Here is a 21,172-nt window from a genome sequence, read left to right on the forward strand (position 1 = left end):
GGGTTTAGACGAAATGGATGTAGACGAAATGGATATTAGACCAAATGGTATTAGACCAAATGGCAAATCCCCTGGTAAACAGGTGAGGTAAATAATGAGGTAAAGTAAAAACAAAAACAAAAATATCTTACCCGTTAATCGTCGTGATATACAAAAACGCAAATGTATCATATTATGCAGTGTACTTCGGTTATATCTATAAATGCGCTTTTATAAATACGCACGTGACCCATGGGCACGACATACCAAGATCAGCAAGCGTGACTCATTCCTCAAGCATTGACCACTATACAGAAAGGGATAGGAACTATGTAAACAAATATCATCAAATTTAAGTATTGATTGAATTGCAAAATTATTACACATTTTGCAATTACAAATTTGTAATATGTTATCAAAAACAACATTTTGAAAATATTTGACGACGGAGAAAAATATTCAACGACGGAAACGTTTACAATATGATCACAAAGTTGAACAAAATAGACAATTTTGCTGTTCAGCAGTCTCATGATGTTCCGCCTTTGCATTCAAATGAATAGAAAGACCACTTGCTATGTAGAAGACTTATAAGGTGTTATGGCAGCGCGGAGGTGGTCACGTGCGTACTTATATAAGCGCATTTTATATATATATATATATATATATATATAAGTACACTGTTATGGCTAATTGATCGGATAGCAACATTTTGTGGGACATAAGAGCACATCAGACACATCAAATTACCCAACCACGAATCCACGACAAAGACTCCGCCGCACGCAAGACTCAAAATGACAAGGAGGTAAAACGAAGGATCAATGTCAATTGGGAACAAGAATCAATATGGATGGTGGATACCCTATAAAGACGCCGAAGAATATACGTCTAACCTTAGACGTCCAAGATGCAATCTTAGACGTCCAAGATGCAATCTTAGACGTCCAAGATGCAATCCTAGACGTCCTTCTAAGCATTTCGCGTTAGACTTAAATCGACGAATCACATAGCCAATCATCAAACAGAACGACAAATCACAAACAACTAATCATCTTAAGCGTATTCAATTACTAGCCAATTAAATCTTAGACACTTTTAAGCGTCTAAGATTTTAAGAAATCTTATGGGGTTACTACACCCCTCAATAAATTTGTGACTATTTTTGCATTTTTCTCAAAAACTAATAACACGCTGGTAACAAAAGTTATGTATATTATAGGGGCAAGGAATCCAATTACTACACTGAAATTTCAGTGACGCAAGAGAAGCGGTTCGATACTTATGATAGAAAATGAGGTACCGCAAGGATGTACCTCATTTCCTATCATATTTACTGAACCGCTTGTCTTGAGTCACTGAAATTTCAGTGTAGTAATTGGATTTCTTGCCCCAATAATATACATAACTTTTTTTTTACCAGTGTGTTATTACTTTTTGAGAAAATGCTAAAATAGTCACAAATTTACCACAGGGGTGTAGTACCCCTTAAAAGATTTTGCACGTCTAAGATTTCTTGGTCGTCTAAGATAACTAAGATTGACCATTCACCGTGACAGTGCCCGAAATGTACGACGGACACTTTATTAACTTACTGTGTTATATGGAGACACACCACCAAATTACATCCCATTGGAGTACATGTTGTAACAAGAAAGTAGGTTAGTTTTTCTACCCGATGTGACAATGTTGAGAAAGTTCTGACTAGATTTCTTTTAAGTATAGACCATATAACTTTTTTGATGCACATCTAACTTTTAAGGGGCTGTGCAATAATTACTATGAGCCAGTGGATAATATTTCCAAATAGCGTGTCAAAAAAATTCGTGCCTCCACTCTCGGCCTGGCAAAATTCGCTTGCCGCCCCCCCCCATTTCGTGCTGCCAAAATACTTACACCCCGCTTCACATATCAAATTATTTGGATTCCAGTTTATCAACCTTAAATGGTCTAGAAATATCATTGCGAGCGTAACGAGGAGGAAAATTTTAAGTGCATATTTAAGCGTTTCCGTAATGTTTTCTTAACTCTTTTTAGAGTGTTTATATAAAACACACCCCTCTCGGCTTGCCAAAAATAGCTTAAAAATTCTCGCCTCCCCCAATTTTAACCCTCCTCCAGGGCTCTTAATTATTGCAAACCCCCGAAGGAACAAGCGCATGATACGAGTAAGAGGGGACTTACGTGTGAAAAGGCACAAAAATATTACGTGACAAAGGCCCATAATCCTTTTGATATCTCCATTTATTCCCATATGTGTTATTGTACTTTTGTTGAATACTTATTGTTTGGTTTTCAACCTCAAGGTTTTATGCAAGAAGTTTCCCAGATGGTGGGTTGTGATGGATAATCAAAGTATATAATCAGGTAATAATGCAGAAAAACCTTCTATAGACGAATCCAATTTCACGCATTCCTACACCTCAATGGCAGCAATAGCTGTGTCCCTGTCGGCACCATCTCACCTAAGATGTGAAATGATGTGGCCTTGGAGGGTATTTTAAACTGCACTCTATCACCCGTGTTAAACGTAGACAAAAGAATGATGACTGTTTGCAGCACAAAAGAATCTTACGTCGAATTCTAAGCGGCTTGAATCGTTCCAAATTGGGCAGTTACAACACCAGGTTATTGCTGCGAGGACCCAGTAATGGTCGACCAAATCCTGACCATGACTTACTTGGCTCGTTGGATTCGTCTATATGGGTATGTTATAAACGGAGCCAAGTGATGGCGCACCAAATTGGTGTTGTGACTGCCCAATTGGGTGGATTAAAGCCGCTAGACGAATAATTTCACGCATTCCTACACCTCAATGGCGGCCATAGCTGGGTCCCCCTTTAAGTATATCCCACCTAAAATGTGAAATGATGTGGCTTTGACGGGGATATTTAACGAACCGGTGACCTTCGTAGCACGACATTCTATCCAATTGAGCCCCGTTAGTACAGGGCGGTTCCACTAATGTAGCAAAAGAAAACCCCAAACCCCTAGCGCCCTGTACTACGTGGCTGAGCTACAGGAGAGCAAGAGTTTTTATAGTGCAAAATAATATTGAAAATGCTTTCGTATCATGGTATTGCATTGTTGTATTGAATGCGAATTTGAATTGAAGACTTAAAATATTCGCTTAGAATTATACTGTAGGCATTAAGCTTGCACTCTCTTGTTTTCACACAGTGATATTAATCAAGATTGAGTTGCAACACAAAACAATGGCCTTGTAAGTTTTGTTTGTAAGATTACATGTTTCTTGCTTCTCACGCATATGCCCCTGGAAAATCCCGTGAGATTGTCTAGTCTGGGCTTAAAATGATAAAGGTTGGAAAATAGCAGAAGGATAACGAATAGATAATCACCCAGGGGAATATCTGGTGTAAGACATTCTTTTAGATATTAAAGTGCGCAAAAGTCACATATCATACTGTAGTTAGGAATTTATGATGCATTTAGTAGCTTAGATACATGAGTTTCACATATCATCATCATCATCATCATCATCATCATCATCATCATCATCATCATCATCATCATCATCATCATCCTAAGCCATCGTTGACCCACTGCAAGGTGAAGGCCTCTCCAAGGTGACACCACTCTGATTTATTCCACGTCTTTCTCATCCAGGTTACATCAAGACATTTTGTAATTTCATCCCTCCATCTACTTTCATATACTTAAGTTTCATATACATTAGTTGTAATTATCCTGTGCAATTATCCCAGATAGTTCTTTGTTTTTTCAGTGTTGAATGGTCGAGTTGTTGATCACATAAACTCCATGATCATGAATCATTATACACGTGTAGGAATAACTTGCCGTAGTTTTTAGAGCTTGATTTTGATTTGATTTTTAAAATCGAAATTTCTACATGATGCTCTTATTGAAAACACATTTTTAATATTACCTTACATTAAATGAAAGCAAACCAAAAAGGTTTACCCCGTATTTTATTACAACAATTATCTGGCTTTCATATAATATAAAACGTGTTAAAGTACTTATGGATATTAAATGCAATAATCCAGTACCAGATGGAATGGCATAGCGGATTATCCAGAACCCAGTTGCCATTTACCCTCTTGGTAGCTGTTGATCCTGGTTTGGGTGGTGAAGCATATTTTTTCGTTTTACTCAGGTCTTCAGTGGCGCTGCCCCATTTGCAATACACGCTCCTGAATAATATTGACATGGCCCACAGTGTCATCGCCCCGATATCTTCATGGCAGAAATCGCCATGGTAGTCCACCGCCACACATAGCCATTTTATATCGACCTGTTTAATAGTTTTGTGTCGCATCATGGGCCGAAGGACATCTGACTAAGGCTACTGACAATAGCGCCGATTAACCCGGTTACTGTCCTCGCTGTGTGTTAGTCGAACATGGTACACCATAGGTCATATGGTTTTAGACTACCTTCACGATTGGCCTATACACTGCGCTATATAATTCGCCACATATCAATCAAAATTATTGTCAGTTTTGGACTCAAGACGCAAGCTAGTATCTCAAAGCGCAAACTAACGACTATCATATCTGTTAAAAATATATATTCAAGTGCAAGGAACCACATCTGGTTTCTTTATACGAAATCATTTACGGGAGATATTCATCATTTTCAAACCCGGTATCCAAAGATTTATCGTCTGAATATCAATCGTGCATAGCACATCCACGTGTATCGATCCCGTGCATTCATTTCAGTGTCTCTTGCTGTATAGTGTAATTATTAACCGGGCGATGTCGGTGTGTGGCCTCCCCTTATTAAGCATATTATGATGAAAGATAGAGATAAAAAGACTAGTTTGCGTCTGAAATTCTGACAACTAGACAGAAAATGCCGTACTGCGCAGGTCGGCAACCAATCACGGCGCGCATTTGCCCTGACATCAGACGCGATTTAGTCTTTTTATCTCTTGTCTTTCATTATAAATACTGTGACGAATCACTGCACACGAGACATTAAGGGTATACGAGGTATTGTTGGTAATCGATTTTCATTATCTGAATCAATATATTATTGAAAAATAACACTTTGGTGTTTTGCAAAAGCTCATTCTACAAATCATGTACTTTGAAAACTTAATTTATTGTTGTTAATGAGTTTTTTACGTTTTACAAAAGTGTTGTTGTTTCAGCCCTCTTTACAACATAACTCAAGAACCACAGGACCTACAAAAGTATAACTGAGATATTTGAATTCTTCTACAAGCTCGCTATGAATTGAGCAATGCAATTTTTGCTAAAGCTGTCCACGGCGGCGCTAATCTGTGCAGTGTTACGACATTTCAAGATCTATTTCAGAGATCCACCTACAGGGTGATTTCAAAAGAACTATTTTTGAATATACCCCGCTGCACTGATACGTTCACGCGGTACCTCTGCATTGAACCATTATCATGCTGACCAACGCACTGAATGGTCTATTGTTCTATTGTGTCCGATTTGAGCGCTGACATATTCGCTGTCGTAGTGCACGTTAGTAACTATTGGTTACTGCTCCAAGTCTGGGCTCATACACCTGTTCCGAATTTTGATATGTCATAGGCTTTGTGTTGTGATCATTTCGATCAGTGGTTCGAAACAAAGAAAGCGTGATCTAGTTGGCTTAGCAACGGTCATATTCTAACGTGCACTACGACAGCGAATTGGAAAATGTTGCCAATCAATATTCATGAGAGTGTACATTCAACATCCAATTTTCGAAATTGGGTGACTTGTGCTTGGCTGTGTTTTGTTTCTATAATAATTATTATAGGCCTATATTTATTTGTCATTCCTTTCTTCTCCTTTCTCTGTACTTATTCTTTCCTTGCTAAAGTATCACACCCTTTTCTTTTCTCCCTTCCTGGGGAGGTAAATAAGGATAATTTACTGGGTGGGCAATTTAATTTATTTTTGCCCTCAAATTAGGGAAAATAATTTACTGGGTGGGCAGCGGTAATTATTTGGCATCCAGGCGTTTGAATTTTTGGAAATGTAGACCTGTTTTTGCCTAGAACTTGGCTTTGATGTAAAAAGTAGACTTTACCTTCCCGTAAATGCATCTTATGCCGATATTGGCATATTCATTAAATTGTCTAAAATATGAAGTAGGCCTATTGTAAAACCAGTATTTGACCATGGTATTTACTAGTAATTTCAATGTTTACAAGTATTTCCCAGTAATTTCTGGAATCAGAGATGCCACTTTTCCTTCATTTGCTTGAATTCATTCATTTATAAAGTCAAAATTTCTGCACTTTTAATTATCATCAGCCCATTATGGGATTTTTTTCTCCAAATTTACACATTATTTCAGGCATTTTTTCACAAAGTTTGATGGTTTTTGAGTGGCCATAAGTGGCATCTGCGATATAATTATGTTAATATTCCCCTGTATTTTCCACTCAAGCTGGGAAATGAATTTACAAGAATTTGGTAATACATATCCAACCCTGAATTATATTGACCTATTTCCCAACTATAATTAAACAATTTATTTTGCCAATTCTAAATATTAAAGTAAATAATATAGGCCCCCAATGTTGCACAAAAAGTGACAAAATTATAAAGACCCACGAAGAATCGCAGTTGAAAGGTAAAAAGTAATGAACAAGTAATGAGTAGTAAACTGTGCTTCATTGAAGTAAGACATGCTTATTTTGCTCTGAGCTTATCTTGTTTGCTACTGAGTTCTATTTGAACTTGCCTTCAGTTTTTGACTTGAATTTGTTTTTAAATTACAGCATGTAGTTTTTTGTTGTTTGCTTTTATATTTTGTTGTCTGTCCCTGAAGAAGAGCAGTTTATCTGCTCGAAACGTCGGTTGTTTTTGTCCGTTTAGTGTTTGACTGCTATGTACACAGTGATTTTCATCACTTCCAGTGTACTGTTTTCCTGACACTTTTGTGGGCTCTGGAATTGGCCATTTTTGGCCATCGAACTTTGCTTATTTTGTGCCTACTCTGGATGTTTGGTTCAGCGTGTCTGTTTATATGCACAGTGATTTTCATCACATGTTCTAGTGCAGTTTTGTATTACCATTGATCCTTGTTGTTTTTGCAGGTTTAGCACTTTTGTGAGCCTTGGAACTGGTAATTTTTGGCTATCGAACTTTGCTTACTTCCTATGCCTACATTTGCTGGTTTTGCCCCCCCCCCTGCATATTGTCTAGTCTGTATTTTACTTGTTTCCCCACATCAAGTTGGTGTACCTTGCTCGTTTTCCTTTCTAATGAACAAGAAATAACTTGTATTCTTTCAACATTTAAAGTTTAGATTGATTGCAGGAAATTATTTTCATAATTATAATACTATTACCTATTTGTGCATGCTCGAAGACTTGATATGAGCAATGTAGATCTGGATTAAGTTTCAAATGATATTTCAAGTCTATTAAAAACACACCTCATTCTAGAATCCAAATTTATGGACTCAATGTAATTCTTTCAGGTTTTGTGTGGAAATTGCTCAAAATAATATTAATTTTTAGCTTTTAGCTTCCTATTGTGTATTGTGTGCTATTAATTCCTACTCAGAAGTTGTAAACATTGTAAATGAATAAATTGACAGATATTAAGAAAAAATACATCACTAACATTATTCAACATCACTTTCAAAATGCAAGTTGATTACAAGAGATGCACAGCTATGCACCATGGTACTAGTTTTATGATAATTATTAGTGCCCATTTTTGTGGGCAAAATAATTTACTGGGTGGGCACTTTTGGGCAATGGGCAAGTTGAATTTACTGGGTGGGCAAAATAATTTACTGGGTGGGCAAATGCCCACCCAGTTAACATGCTATTTACCTCCCTGTAATCCCTTCTCCATCCCCTCTTACTTTTTGTCCCCTCTCATTCCTATCATTTTCCTTACCTTTCTATTTATTTACTTCTATTTATTTATTTCTCTTCATTTCTTCCTCTTTCTCTCTTCCTCCGGTCCCCCTCTCATTCTTCATATCCCCTTCTCCACCTCTTCCCCCCCCCCTTCGGTACGCCACTGTTTATGCCAATCTCCTTCTTAAAATAAACAACTTTTATATAAATAAGCCTATACCGGTAGTTATTATGTTACATGTATACGTAGCTATTACCATCATACAGTACTATAGACATGCAGACATGGCAGCCTTAATACCTGCTGATGTTTAATCGATCAGCAAGCGCATTCAATTTATTTAAATGAAGCACCTAAAGTCAGTGGGTGACAACGAACTGTTCATCGGCGGCTAATGTGTGCCTTTTGTGCTTACGGCTACTCAATCACACCTACCACTAGTTTCCCCTGGTAAACTAATTTTTAATGTCGGACTAAACGTCCATCTAGTATGCTTGGCTACAGCATGCACTGAGGGAAATTGTTAGTACGGACATGCCGAACTATGCCAAATTGTGGTACTTTACTAATAAGTGAAAATTAGTTGCACCGCAAAAGTCGGTCCAACTAACTTTTCTGGCTTTACAAATTGGAAGAACGAATCATGGTTGAGGTCCGTACCAAGGGTTGTACTAACGTTGAATTTACCGCCCTTTGATCACATGACATGACTCTTATGACAAATTAAGCTAGTAGAGCTAGTCTCTACTAGCTAGACAACATTTCACACATGCAGCTGCAGACGATAGCACATCTAGCGTCTTGAGATGGACAATTTAGCCCCGATTCTAACCTATTAGAAATGGTCTAAGAAATGGAAAGGTATGTTTTATTGACATTTTTCCCAAGCTTGTTTTTGAATAACTTACAAACCGTTAGAATTTGAAATGAGATTGTAAATTGGATCACAAATGTTATGATCATGGACCGTGGGTTTATGAACTTTCATCATGCCGTGTGTAGTAGAAAACAGGGCTCGAAAATTCGAATTCTAACCATGCTAAAACGGTTTGTAATTTATTAAAAAACATAAGGTTGGGAAAAAGGTCAATAAAACGTACCTTTCCATATCTTCGACCACTTCTACCGGGCTAGAATTGAGCTAGTTCCACAGGCCAGTTCAGTCAGCTGAACTAGTCAAACATCATTAGTACAGCATGCCCTATTAAAAAAATTGTCTTACTTGACATCGTTTTTGATAGCAGAGCCCATTAGTAGAACACCCCAATATATTAGTTGAGCCCCTGGTAGGTCTCAGTTGAACTAATTTATTTATTAGTTGGTCAAGGTTGAACTAGTATATTTGATAGTTAAGTCGTTAGTGTATCCTGATGTACTAATATATAGTTTAGTCCAGTCCAGCCGTACTAGGTATAGCTCAGTCGTACTTGACATTGTTTTAACTAACTATTCTTTAGTAGGGCACCCCAAGTTTCGTTTTCAGTGTTAAATACAATGTCAGGTCAGCTTACCGATTTAATGGCGGAAGCCCTTTGTCCCGAACAAAAGGTACCTTTCGATGAATAGCTTGTCAGATTTCAAATCGGCACAAGTGAACAATGCGTTACATAATCTATTGCTTCTCCATCTTTAATAGCTCCATGATGCTGACCACTTCCACCTGTAAGATTAGTATCTTTGAAAAGACCATTATTGTATTCAATCTATGATTGCAGACATACACAGGTGATGACTGTAACCTGCTTGCAGTGCAGCGCGATATGTTAAAAATTGTTTTCACCTATTGCTATGGTAACTAATCCGATTAGTTACATAACTTCGCCAGCGTATAAGGAGAGTTGTTGACAATTTGTGTCATAATGACCAGAAGACAGAATAAGAATTGATCAGGCTTTTTAATCTCGCACCTCCTTTATGCTCCTATCTCAATCGAGACAATACAGTTGATTTATTTATTTCTCATGGGACAACTGGACAACACCCGGTTGTAATTTTATTGGATTCATCAAACGAAATCACGAAGGAAATTATTGGCAAGATGTGTTATTCCTTTGACGTCAACGAGTAATTGTATGCTTATCAGGTGATCTTTTATTTCCACCAAAATTAATGGTAAATCTTACTCTCTAATGTAGATATTGACATTTTGATTTCTACGAATCGTACCTAAGTGCGAATAATGAATTTAACAAGGAGACAACTCTTATATTTACGAATCGTACACTTAGCCCCAGCAACCGAAAAACGTTTTACAGAAAACATTTAAATGTCGGGTTAAAGGGTATAAACATTAAGAAAACATTTTTGAAAATGTTGTTGTAATGTTTTTCATATAAAACGTTTTTAAAATGTTTTCATGATCTTTATATAACCCGAAATTTTAATGTTATCATGTTATTAAAATGTTTTTACAAAAACCAAAACATGTTTGTAACCCATTTATAATGTTTTTAAAACATGTTTGTGTTTGCTGGGTAGCTGTTGTATTTGATACCAATGTATAACTATACGTATACTCTATCCAGTGATACCAAAATAAGTACAAACATTCCCCACCACATGATATCGCTATGGCGTAATAATGTGAGTGCGCATCACAAAATTGGGAAATCCTAGAAAATTACACACAAAATATAAGCCATAATTGTTATTTCTGCTTAAATAAAATCCTTGATTTCAACCAAATAATATTTACGAAATATTACAAGCATGGGGACTTTCTCAACTTATATTATAGGGGGAAGTGGGGGGGGGGAAGGGGGTTAAAAGCCGTAGAATTTGACAATTAGAAGATGCCACTATCTAGATATGTTCTACACACGTAGATTCGGATTTCTTGGGGTCGACTTACCGGAAAAAGTGTCTTTGTACACGATTTTAGGTAATCTGGTTCAAAACTTATTTTTTTCAAGATGGCGCCGGCGGCCACCATCTTGGATTTCTGGGTAAATATAAGTTCGTAATGTCAAAGTAATGTCAAATTTGAAATCCTTGTCGTCAACTTATCCAAAAAAGTGTCTTTGTACACGATTTAAGGTCCTCTTGTTCAAAACTAAATTTTTCAAGATGGTGCCGGCCACCATCTTGGATTTCTGGGTAAAAATGATACCGTAATGTCAAACTAAGGTCAGAATCGGAATCCTTGTACTCGACATATCCGAAAAAAGTGTCTTTGTGCATGATTATAGGTGCTCTGGTTCAAAACTTAAATTTTCAAAATGGTGGTGGCCGCCATTTTGGATTTTAACCTCTAGCGAAAAATGCCGGGATTTTCGCGAGGGACATGGTGGCTATTTTTGTCTAAATGGTCCATAGAAGTCGAATCAATCGTCAAACCTTACTAGCCAGAGAGTGGTCACCAAAGTGAACTTTTTCCCCTAACTAGGAAGCTCTTGGGACGAAAATGTGTGTTCAGGTGTATCGATTGTGAAAACTGTGCGCATGATGGTTTATTAGAGAATCGTGTTTGTATAGAAACATTTCTATATGCATCACTGTTCATTGTCACAGTCACTTTCTGTATGATCAGGAAAATGGTCACATAGTTATTTTTCTTCACAGCATCTACAGTGGTCTGTGAAAAACAGTCCATTCATTTTACACTTGCATCGTTCAATGGTATACGAGAGGAACCACATCTATACTGCCGTACTGCGCCAAAAGTATCCTTACACTTGGAAAAATAATGACAATTTCAAAACTGAAAAATATTGGAGTAAATTTGTTTTTGTAATAGATGCACTATCTAATCCTGCACATTATGACACAATATTGAATCCAATGTGACCTCAAGAAGTTACAAGCAATTGAATATTCGAGGGTCCAGTTTTAAAAGTGACAAACTGGCCTATACAAGGTGCAAAAAGATTCCAACAAGCGCAACAAGGAGACAACACAGTTTATTCAATGAATGTTTATTTAAAGCAGTATTTATTTCAGTTTTTTTTACTTCTCTGTACATTTCATAACTTCCATTTTTTTTGTCAGCTCTTTTGTTTCAGTTTTCTTTTGTTCCTTTTGTTTTAAATTAAAGGCACGCACAAATTAGCCATTTACCACTCTCAAACCAGATGTCTAGTCCGTGGAGTTTTGAATAGGCCAGTTTGTCACTTTTAAAACTGGACCTTCGTCTAATCAAATGCTTCTAACCTTGCTTCTTGAAGTCACATTAGATTCAATGGGGTGTCATAATGTGCCGGATTAGATGGTGGATCTATTGAAAAACAAATTTACCCCAATATGGTTCAGTTTTGACATTGTGATTATTTTTCCAAGTGTAAGGATACTTTATTGGAGCAGTATATATTTGACGGCATCTGGTGCTGGAGGCAAACGTGTCCTCGGACTTCAATGCTATAATGTTGAATGGAGCAGTCCATATTTCACCTCATGAAAATATTCTTACCGTTGTACTCATAAACATTAAATATTCGTATAACATTATTGTGACAAATGGCAGATTGCGGCAAACAAAACATATGATCGCGGCTCGGTGCTAGCGAGTCAATAAACCCAGTTTAAGCAGGTAATTACACAAAAATGGCGGACGAATGAACCTCGCTGGTGTCTAAATTAGACAAAAATTACCTTCGTTACGGTGTCTGTTTAATTGGCACGTGCCCCCTCCATCAATCTGAAATTTCAGAAAATTCCATAGAAAAATAACCGAAACACGGCTTGTGTCCCCACCAGATCCGGTTCCCCCAAGCATGGTCGGTGCCCCCCCCCCAACCCCCTATGATGACAGACGCTACGCGACTGGATTCCAGCAGAAGGAATAATACACCATGCTTACATTTAATGGACTTGCGGGACGTTTTGAGAAAGAAGTTCAAAGAACAGTATAATTTAAAATATTTTTGATCATTGTAATTAAATTATATCAATGATTTATATGATATAAATGAAAATTTCACCACAACACCAACATTTAGGGAGACGATCATGGGTTTTTATGATCTTCTACGGCCATTATTTTGATAACACTATTTAATTTAACCAGATCTTGCAATTCTCAGCCTATGCTTTGTTATATGTTGTTTTATACACAAATAATAAGATTCTTGAATTCTGCTAAAGCTCGATCCTGTCGAAGGAAGCTGTGTGAACTCTGCCGATATTACTTTTATCAGCAGTGCAAGATTTTTGTCATTTCCTGCTCTACATAGCGCCTTGCCTTAACGTAATTCTACATACGCGGTAAAACAATTGGTGGCGCGCTACATAGCTTTAGCTCTCGAGCCACACTGATCATGTAAGATTACATCGAACTTTTAGTGATAATATTTAATTTAGTTATTTGCCATTTCCCGGCAATATCTACATGTATGATAGTCGGACATTACAAATCGTAGTCTTCGTCGATCGTATTTGTATATTGCAACACAAGAAATAAAGCCCATAAACACTTTTCATCGTGACATTTGTAATGTCCAAGAATTACCGAACTGGAGTTTAAAGGTACGGGACTGAGATTTAAGGGTATGTTTTGGTGTTTTAAGGATACAAGTAGTACGGGTTGAGGTTGAAGGGTATGCTTAGATTTTAGGATACTGTGATGTACCCTAAATAATTTAATTTTGTAAACCCTACAATCATGCAGGCGGGACATTCCCTTAAACTCATTCTTGAAAGTCCCTTGTTAACAATGACATCATCAGGGAGAGCTCTATTTGTTATGGAATATTCTAAGATATCATAATGTAATTATATAATCAGCAGAGTGCACCAAATCCGCGTAACTTACTACTGTCCATCCATTAGATTCTTGTTTTTAAATAAGATATTTGAAAAAAAAAAAAAAAAAAAATTGTGGCCAAAGTCTTCGAAGAAATGTTTTTACACACTCTCAGACCCAACGTGCTTTCAAATTCCAAAGTTCAATTTGAAGCCCCATTTCCTTTCAATTTTGCATGAGGCAGTTACATAGGTCCACCAAAAGGGTTCGCGACCTTTTCACAAATGGATTAGGACGGTCCATTCGTAATTTAGGGAGGGCATTAAGAACTATGCCCACCAAGAGGCCTCCACGGGGCAATTCGTATAATAATACAATAAACAGGTCAAAGGTATAAATGGTTGTGGAATCGAACTAGAAACATGTCAGACCCTCTGAGTGCGCCCGTCGCTTCTTCAAGAGCCACCACCTAACATCTGCTACATTTGTGTGAGGCAAATACAACTGGTAACTAAATGCTTCAATAGCAGATATGGATGCATCAGATGGTCTTTCTGCTACACCAAGCTGGGAAAATGCATACACTATTATGAGTCAAGTTCTTGCCAAAACTATGAGCATATCCAGTGATGTCTGCCTCCGATAGTGCGTGGAATCCAGAAAGAGACGCTCGCTTTCCAGCACCAAGGCATATTGTAAATGGGCGCAAGCTCCTTCTTTTGGTCGTCCTTTTTGGCCGTAGCACGATTTCATCTTTTGGTTCTGGCCATTTTATTCTCATCGCGATGCATCCCTACATTGCATAGGCCTACGCCATTTTACATGCCTGAACAACAACCTGAGCAGTGTGAATACAGGCCGATTAATCACGATCAACGCATATCATACAGTCGCGATCAATTGTTGGCCATTCAGCCTGCACGCTTGACTAAGGATTTGGTTACTCAGCTTCGATCGCTTGAAATTGGTACAGGACTACCACGTAAACGCTACCACCGTAAATCTGGTAAGCCTGATCAAATAAATCGTGACCATTTGAAATGGATGTGTTTCAATGTACAATCTTGTCGTCAAATAGCAACTGACATTTCTGAGATAATTTCTGATAATGACCTCGACATCTTGATGTTGACCGAAACATGGCTCTACGCAGAAGGTGATGAAGCATATGAAAGTGCAATGACCCCTCATGGTTATGACTCTTACTCTTTCCCTCGTAGTGGTAAAAGAGGAGGTGGTATTGCTTTCATTATTAGATCCGCTCTGTCAAAAAATGTCAAATTTACTGCCTTGACTTATACCACCTTTGAAAGTGTGGAAATGAAATTGTCAATTAATCAGCTTTCGGCAACGTCCATTTGTTTGTACAGACTCCATCACAACAAGAAAGATGAGGTGACATTCCCCAATTTTTTGAGTGAATTTACCGACATGCTCTCTTCATATGCGGACTCCAATTGTGATTTGTCGTTTATGGGGGATTTCAATCTCCACTATGATGACTTAATAAATGACAGGCAAGTTCAACGCGTAAATTGTGTTTTGTTGGATTTTGGACTTAAGCAGCTGGTTGATAAACCTACGCACATTAAGAAGCGTATACTTGACTGGGTCGTGGTGCGCAACGAGAATAGCCTCATCACTTTCAATGATGTGAATGTTTACCCGGGAAAATCGGACCATTTTGCAGTGTTAGGACATGTCGCGATCTCTAGACCAGCTCCCGTAAAGCGTCTCGTGACCTCGCGCAATCTACGGGCTGTTAAGTTAGATAATCTTAAAATGGATTTAGCTGCGTTGACCTCCAGCATCTGTGAAAAGGTACCGAACTCGGACATTGTGGGTCTAGTCGATTCCTACAATGACGGTCTTCGTCAAGTTCTGGACCGACATGCCCCATTGCAAACTCGTAGTGTAAGAGACCGACCATCTGCCCCCTGGTTGACTGCTGAAGTCAGAGATGCCCGGCGTAGTAGAAGACGTGCTGAACGACTGTGGCGCAAGACAAAATTAACTGTTCATAAGGAAATGTATATAAATATGAGAAACGAAGCTACACAACATGTTATAGCTGCAAAGAGACAATTTTACACTGCTAAAATTGACTCTGACACCTTTTCTACCAAGCAGCTTTTTAGTGTATCCAACCAGCTTCTCGGAAAATCAAGAACTTCTGCATTACCAACTAACATTCCTCCAAACGAACTTCAAGAACGTTTTTGTCAATTCTTTTCTAATAAGATCATCAATCTACGGGAGGAACTAGATTCTCGGCACTCTCTTCCACCATCATTTAGCGTGTATGAAGGTCCGGTTTTCGATCAATTTACTCTTGTCTCTGAAGATGAAATCTCCGATCTGATAAAGAGTATGCCCACAAAAGGTTGTATCTTAGACCCGCTGCCTACCGACCTTGTGAAACAGTGTGCCGATGATCTTGTACCCCTGTTAACTTGCATTATTAATGAGTCTCTTGCATCCGGTATTGTTCCTGATCAATTCAAGCAGGCCATTATTGTTCCTATTTTAAAGAAAAATGGGCTTGATTGTAATGATCTTAAGAATTTTAGACCAGTTTCGAACTTACCATTCATCTCAAAATTCTTGAAAAGGTAGTTCTTTGTCAACTACAGCAACACCTATGTGAGAATAACTTGTTGAAATTAACCAATCTGCGTATAGGAAGGGCCACAGCGTGGAGACCGCAGTACTGAGTGTCATGGACAATTTGCTATCCAATTCTGATGAGAAGTTAATCTCTCTCACTTCACTCCTGAACCTCAGCGCTGCGTTTGATACGCTGGACCATTCAATCCTCCTTAGGCGCCTTGAATGAAGTTTTGGTATCAGAGACACTGTACTTAATTGGTTTACATCCTATGTTTCTCAACGTTTGCAATCTGTGATTGTCAATGGATCGATTTCCAATCCCCACCCTCTTTTTTACGGGGTCCCTCAAGGCTCCGTACTCGGTCCAGTTTTATTTACATTATATTCTCAACCACTTTCCGACGTCATCATCCAGCACAACTGCTCTTTTCATAAGTACGCGGATGACACCGAAATATCACAATGTGGCATGCCTCAGGACTTTGTGTCAACTAAGCTGTCCATTCAAGAGTGTATTAAAGCTGTTTTGTGTTGGATGGATAGTAATAAGCTCATGCTCAATACAGATAAGACGGAGGTTATCACCGTTGGTACGGCTTCTCGTGTTAGCCAGATTGAAGATAATACTATGCAAATTTTGGACTCTGATATCACCTTTCAAAAATCTGTTAAGTACCTCGGTGTGCGTTTAGATCAAACTTTGTCTATGTCTGAACATATCAGCGATATTTGCCGTTCCTCATTTCTATCTCTGAGACGTATTGGCTGCATTCGACCTTACTTGTCTGATAAAGCAACATCATGTCTGGTTAATTCAATAATTCTGTCGCGGCTTGATTTCTGCAATTCCATCTTGACAGGTATCACTGCTGATCAACTTAATCGTCTCCAACGTATTCAAAATTGTGCGGCCCGTCTTATTGTCAAAAAAAGAAAGCATGAGCATATTACACCAATCCTCATCGAGCTTCACTGGCTGCCCGTCGAATTGCGCATCCAATTTAAACTTGCTATTCTGGCTTTCCGTCACTTCGATGGCACTTTACCACCATACCTGTCATCTGCGCTTTGTACTTATCAAACTTCCCGCTCCCTTCGATCATCCTCTGAAAAATTACTCAAAACTCCTCGGGTTAACCTTAAATCAGCCGGTGAACGCTCATTTCATTTTGCTGCTCCAACTGTTTGGAACTCGCTTCCAAACAACCTTCGTAACATCCCCACACTTTCTCAATTTAAACGTCAGCTTAAAACCCATCTCTTTCGTCAAGCATTTCCAGATTCACAGAATTAATTGCTTCTTTGTTTGTTTGTCTTTTTCATGTGTTTGCGCGCTCTGAGTTCCACGGAAGATTTTTCGCCTTAAAAGAACCATTAATTATTATTATTATTATTATTATACTACGTTTTCATACCTTCTCTATGTGTGGCTTTTGCTGGGTCTCGCCAAGTAATAACAAGACACTTGACATTTGCCTTTAGAAAGGATTTTCTTACCTATAAGCTATATAATTATATGTAGTTCATCTCTTTAGTCTTCACATAGGCAAGCATATCTGCATGCACGTCTTAGCAAATGATGTATTGGTAAACTTGGTATTGGCTAGTCGTTCTACTCAGAGACTCACCGATGTCAATGCGATCGAACACGAAATGCACTTCATCATACAGTGTACTTTTGCCAGTACCGTTCTTTCAACACCTGCCAAAACCTCTGCCATACCATCGATGCGATGACTGCAACACATTTTTCAGCAGATGTACATGTATCAGATAGTACAGCAGTCTCACCACCCATTACCTCAGGCAGTGTATGTATTGTCTCTGGTACTCCTTCAAGGATTGACATTAAGCTAGTCTTGAATGTAGCATGAAAAAAGAAACCAACAGCTGAAAAACAAAGATCTTGGTACAACTGAACACTCATTGGTGTCAACCGCCTCTCTGAAGTCAAGATCTCGTGCTCTCGAGACAATCAGCAAGTGATCAATGAGTGCCCCATAAGTTATATCAGCTGATCGCCAATATTGACTTTCACTTTCATCCCAGCACATCGTGAGCTACAGCATTTCATTGGAGCCTACAAATTCACATTTCCTGTTGTGATTCTGTCTTGAAGAAGTTGGGCAAATGTTTCTTTTTCGATCTCCTTGGTAATTCTTTTGACATCTTAATGAATTTCGTCAGGCATAATTACTTTTGTAACGAAGTTGATCACTTTGTCACATTCATCTGCAAACAAACTTTCTGAAATGGTTGATGATTTGTGTGAGGACAGCAATATTCTCCTCTTGAAACTTGGCTGTTGTTTTTATGTGTTCATTGTGTGTTTTTGCTTTATCTGTGTAGTTATACTAGCAACTGTCTTATCTGTGTGGTTATACCAGCAACTGTCTCTGCTTCTGTTTCCAAACGAGCAAATTCAGGAGCAACGAGGAAGAACTTGTGTGGGCAAACTGGTACAAAACATTATGCCTGACAAGCTGATACCTCTGCTGCCAAATGTGTTGCAGTCATCGAAAGTATAGTTTAACTGTAATCACAAGATACACTAAAAACATTAAAATAGGCTCTGACTTAGCAAGCCATTTCATAAAACGACACTGGCAAAAGTACGGTCGTTGACTATGATGAAGTACATTTGCATTAGAGATATAGAAGGTCTCTCAAGTTCCCAAGAAGAAAGCTAATTCTACATTGTATTAATGTCTCGGCATATGGAACCATGTCCATCTAGATTTATTCCCCAGATACAGATGTCCTAGTCTTAGCCATTAGATGCTACCCAAATCTGTGTAAAGATACATCTTTTGTGACAGTTGCAGAAAACCGTAGGGTAATACCTACAATGGTTTGAGTGTCGGGAAGGCAGCATCTCTCTCTGGATTCCACGCACTATTGGGGCGGACATCACTTGGAGATTTGCTGGCAAGGCAAGGCATACAGCTGCAGCTTTGGCAGACGCTGAAAGAACTTGACTCAGATGATGATATAGTGTATGCACTTTCACAGCTTGGTGTAACAGAGAGACCATCCGATGCAGTCTTGTCTGCCATTGAGGCATTAAGTTGTAATTTGCCTCGCACAGATTTAACAAATGTAGCAGATGTTAGGTAATGGCTCTTGAAGAAGCTGCCGCCAACTGGAGCTTCACTTCACTTGTACCAGACATCATGAGACAATGATTTGGTGCAATGATGTTGTTCCAAGTCCAGAGTTACCAAACCTCCATCATTATGGCTGGGAAGTTGTTGATGGAAAATTCCTACCAGTGATGACAACTTTGCCTCCCGCTCCATCCAGCTAGCAGCTGCAGTGACCGATTTGTTGAAGTGTGGATTTTTTAAATCAAAATGTGAGAATAATTGCTGCAAGTGCCAAAGGAATAATAGACTGAACTGTACCAAACTTTGTGACTGTTCTATTAAGTCAAATTAATGTGAGAAAAAGAATGCGTCCCTATGTGTATGTATGGGGTTAATTACCATAATATAATATTGTTTAATCCTTGATGTATTACAAAGCAAGTGCAGTCAGTATTAGAGTGGAGACTGTGGAGTAAAGTGAACAAGTGCAGTAACTTGTACAAATGACTGAAAGTTGCAAAGAGAAAGTAAAATGCATTTTCAATTCATTAGTAATTTACAAATATGTGAGTATTTCTCATGACAGGTGAAGAACTTTATACAACATTCAGAGCCAAATTCATTGTTATCAATAGACCATAAATGGCAGCCATTCTGAAATTCCAGATAGCTGTTAATGTCATTGTTCCCCTAGGAAACTGGCACCATGTTTGTGAACTTGTTGGCATTGACAATGTGGATATTACCACTAAAATGAGACTCATAGGATATTCACAACTTCAGTTATAGCAAAAAAGGTTAAAATGGCAGCCATTTTGAAAATCAAGATGGCTGCCAGTCTCATTGTACCCCTAGCAATCTGGCACCATGTTTTTGAACTTGTTGGTATTGACAATGTGGGTATTACCGCTAAAATGAGACTCATAGGATATTCACAACACAAGTTATAGTAAAAAAATGTATGCAGCCATTTTGAAAATCAAGATGGCTGCCAGTCTTATTGTTCCTCTAGCAAGTTAGCACCACGTTTATTGGACTCATAGGTATTGGAAATGTGAGTATTGCCACCAAAACTAGCCTCACAAGATATTCACAACTCAGGTTATAGTAAAAATAAATATCAAAACGGCGGCTATTTTGAAAACCAAGCTGGCTACCCTCTGCAACACCTCAGATTTTTCCATCAAGACTTTTCTTGCTTTTTGGGACATATAAAAGTTATCTAAATAGGTGGCATGTTTTAATTATTAAAAATGCACGGCACAATATATCATACCACAGTCTCCCTGACTAATTTATTCTAGCCTTTTGTCACTCATTACGAAGTTGAAGGAAGTAAATATTCGTTTTCGGATTCGTAAGTTGTGTAAATTTCTTTGTTTCTTCAAAACTCGAGGTCATATGGTACGTGCTCATTTAGACAAAAGAAGTATCTAAATTTTACGGCCCAAAAGTTGCGAGAAATTGCAAGGTTATTTGCTTGAGTGTACACCCGCCTAGGCGGGACTTACTCGTAAAAATAGTCTAGCATCGAAAAACATACTAATCAGTGTTGCCAAGAAGTATTAGGTAGCTTTTTCGTGCAATCACGCAAAAATCGGTCACATGATTATCAGACGAAGAGGAAACAAAACAAAATACACCTCAGAACTCGCGTATGTGGTAATATGCAATAAAAAAGTATTGCGTTCAAGCGAAGCTAATTGATTCTATTCATTGCCGTTACAATATATTTTAACTGTATATTCAGGTAATACGCCAGTGGATCAACGCCTTTTGTTATCGGCGTGGAGACCTTGCAATTAAGGGGCTGTGCAATAATTATGATTCGGGGGGGGGTACAATTTCCAAACGGCTCGATAAAAATCACTAGCACCCCTCTCGGCCCGCCAAAAAAATCTTTGCCCCCCTTGCACATGACAAATTTTTGGGATCACAATTTGCTAACCTTATATGGTCTATATACATGTTGCGAGCGCACTTGAGCTAGAAAA

The 21,172-nt window shown here is 38.3% G+C and overlaps 2 protein-coding genes across 2 annotated transcripts in view; both read left to right on the plus strand.

Moving 5' to 3' along the window:
* Positions 1 to 21,172, plus strand: part of LOC140158581 (translocon-associated protein subunit beta-like) — a 468,516-nt gene that overhangs the window by 363,167 nt on the left and 84,177 nt on the right. The window lies entirely within an intron of this gene.
* Positions 14,305 to 18,620, plus strand: LOC140158457 (uncharacterized). Its single transcript, XM_072181551.1, has 2 exons — positions 14,305 to 16,030; positions 18,442 to 18,620. The coding sequence occupies exons 1-2, from the start codon at positions 14,305 to 14,307 to the stop codon at positions 18,618 to 18,620; spliced, it is 1,905 nt and encodes a 634-aa protein (XP_072037652.1).

This window comes from Amphiura filiformis, chromosome 8, assembly GCF_039555335.1.
Source record: "Amphiura filiformis chromosome 8, Afil_fr2py, whole genome shotgun sequence".
In the NCBI taxonomy this organism is placed as follows: Eukaryota; Metazoa; Echinodermata; class Ophiuroidea; order Amphilepidida; family Amphiuridae; genus Amphiura; species Amphiura filiformis.

Bases quoted from the DNA above. Each gene is read 5' to 3' on its own strand.
- LOC140158457 (XM_072181551.1), top strand. From the start codon at position 14,305: ATGCCTGAACAACAACCTGAGCAGTGTGAATACAGGCCGATTAATCAC. The intron at 16,031-18,441 runs GTAATGATCTTA...TTATCTGTGTAG, and splicing joins AAAGAAAAATGGGCTTGATT to TTATACTAGCAACTGTCTTA.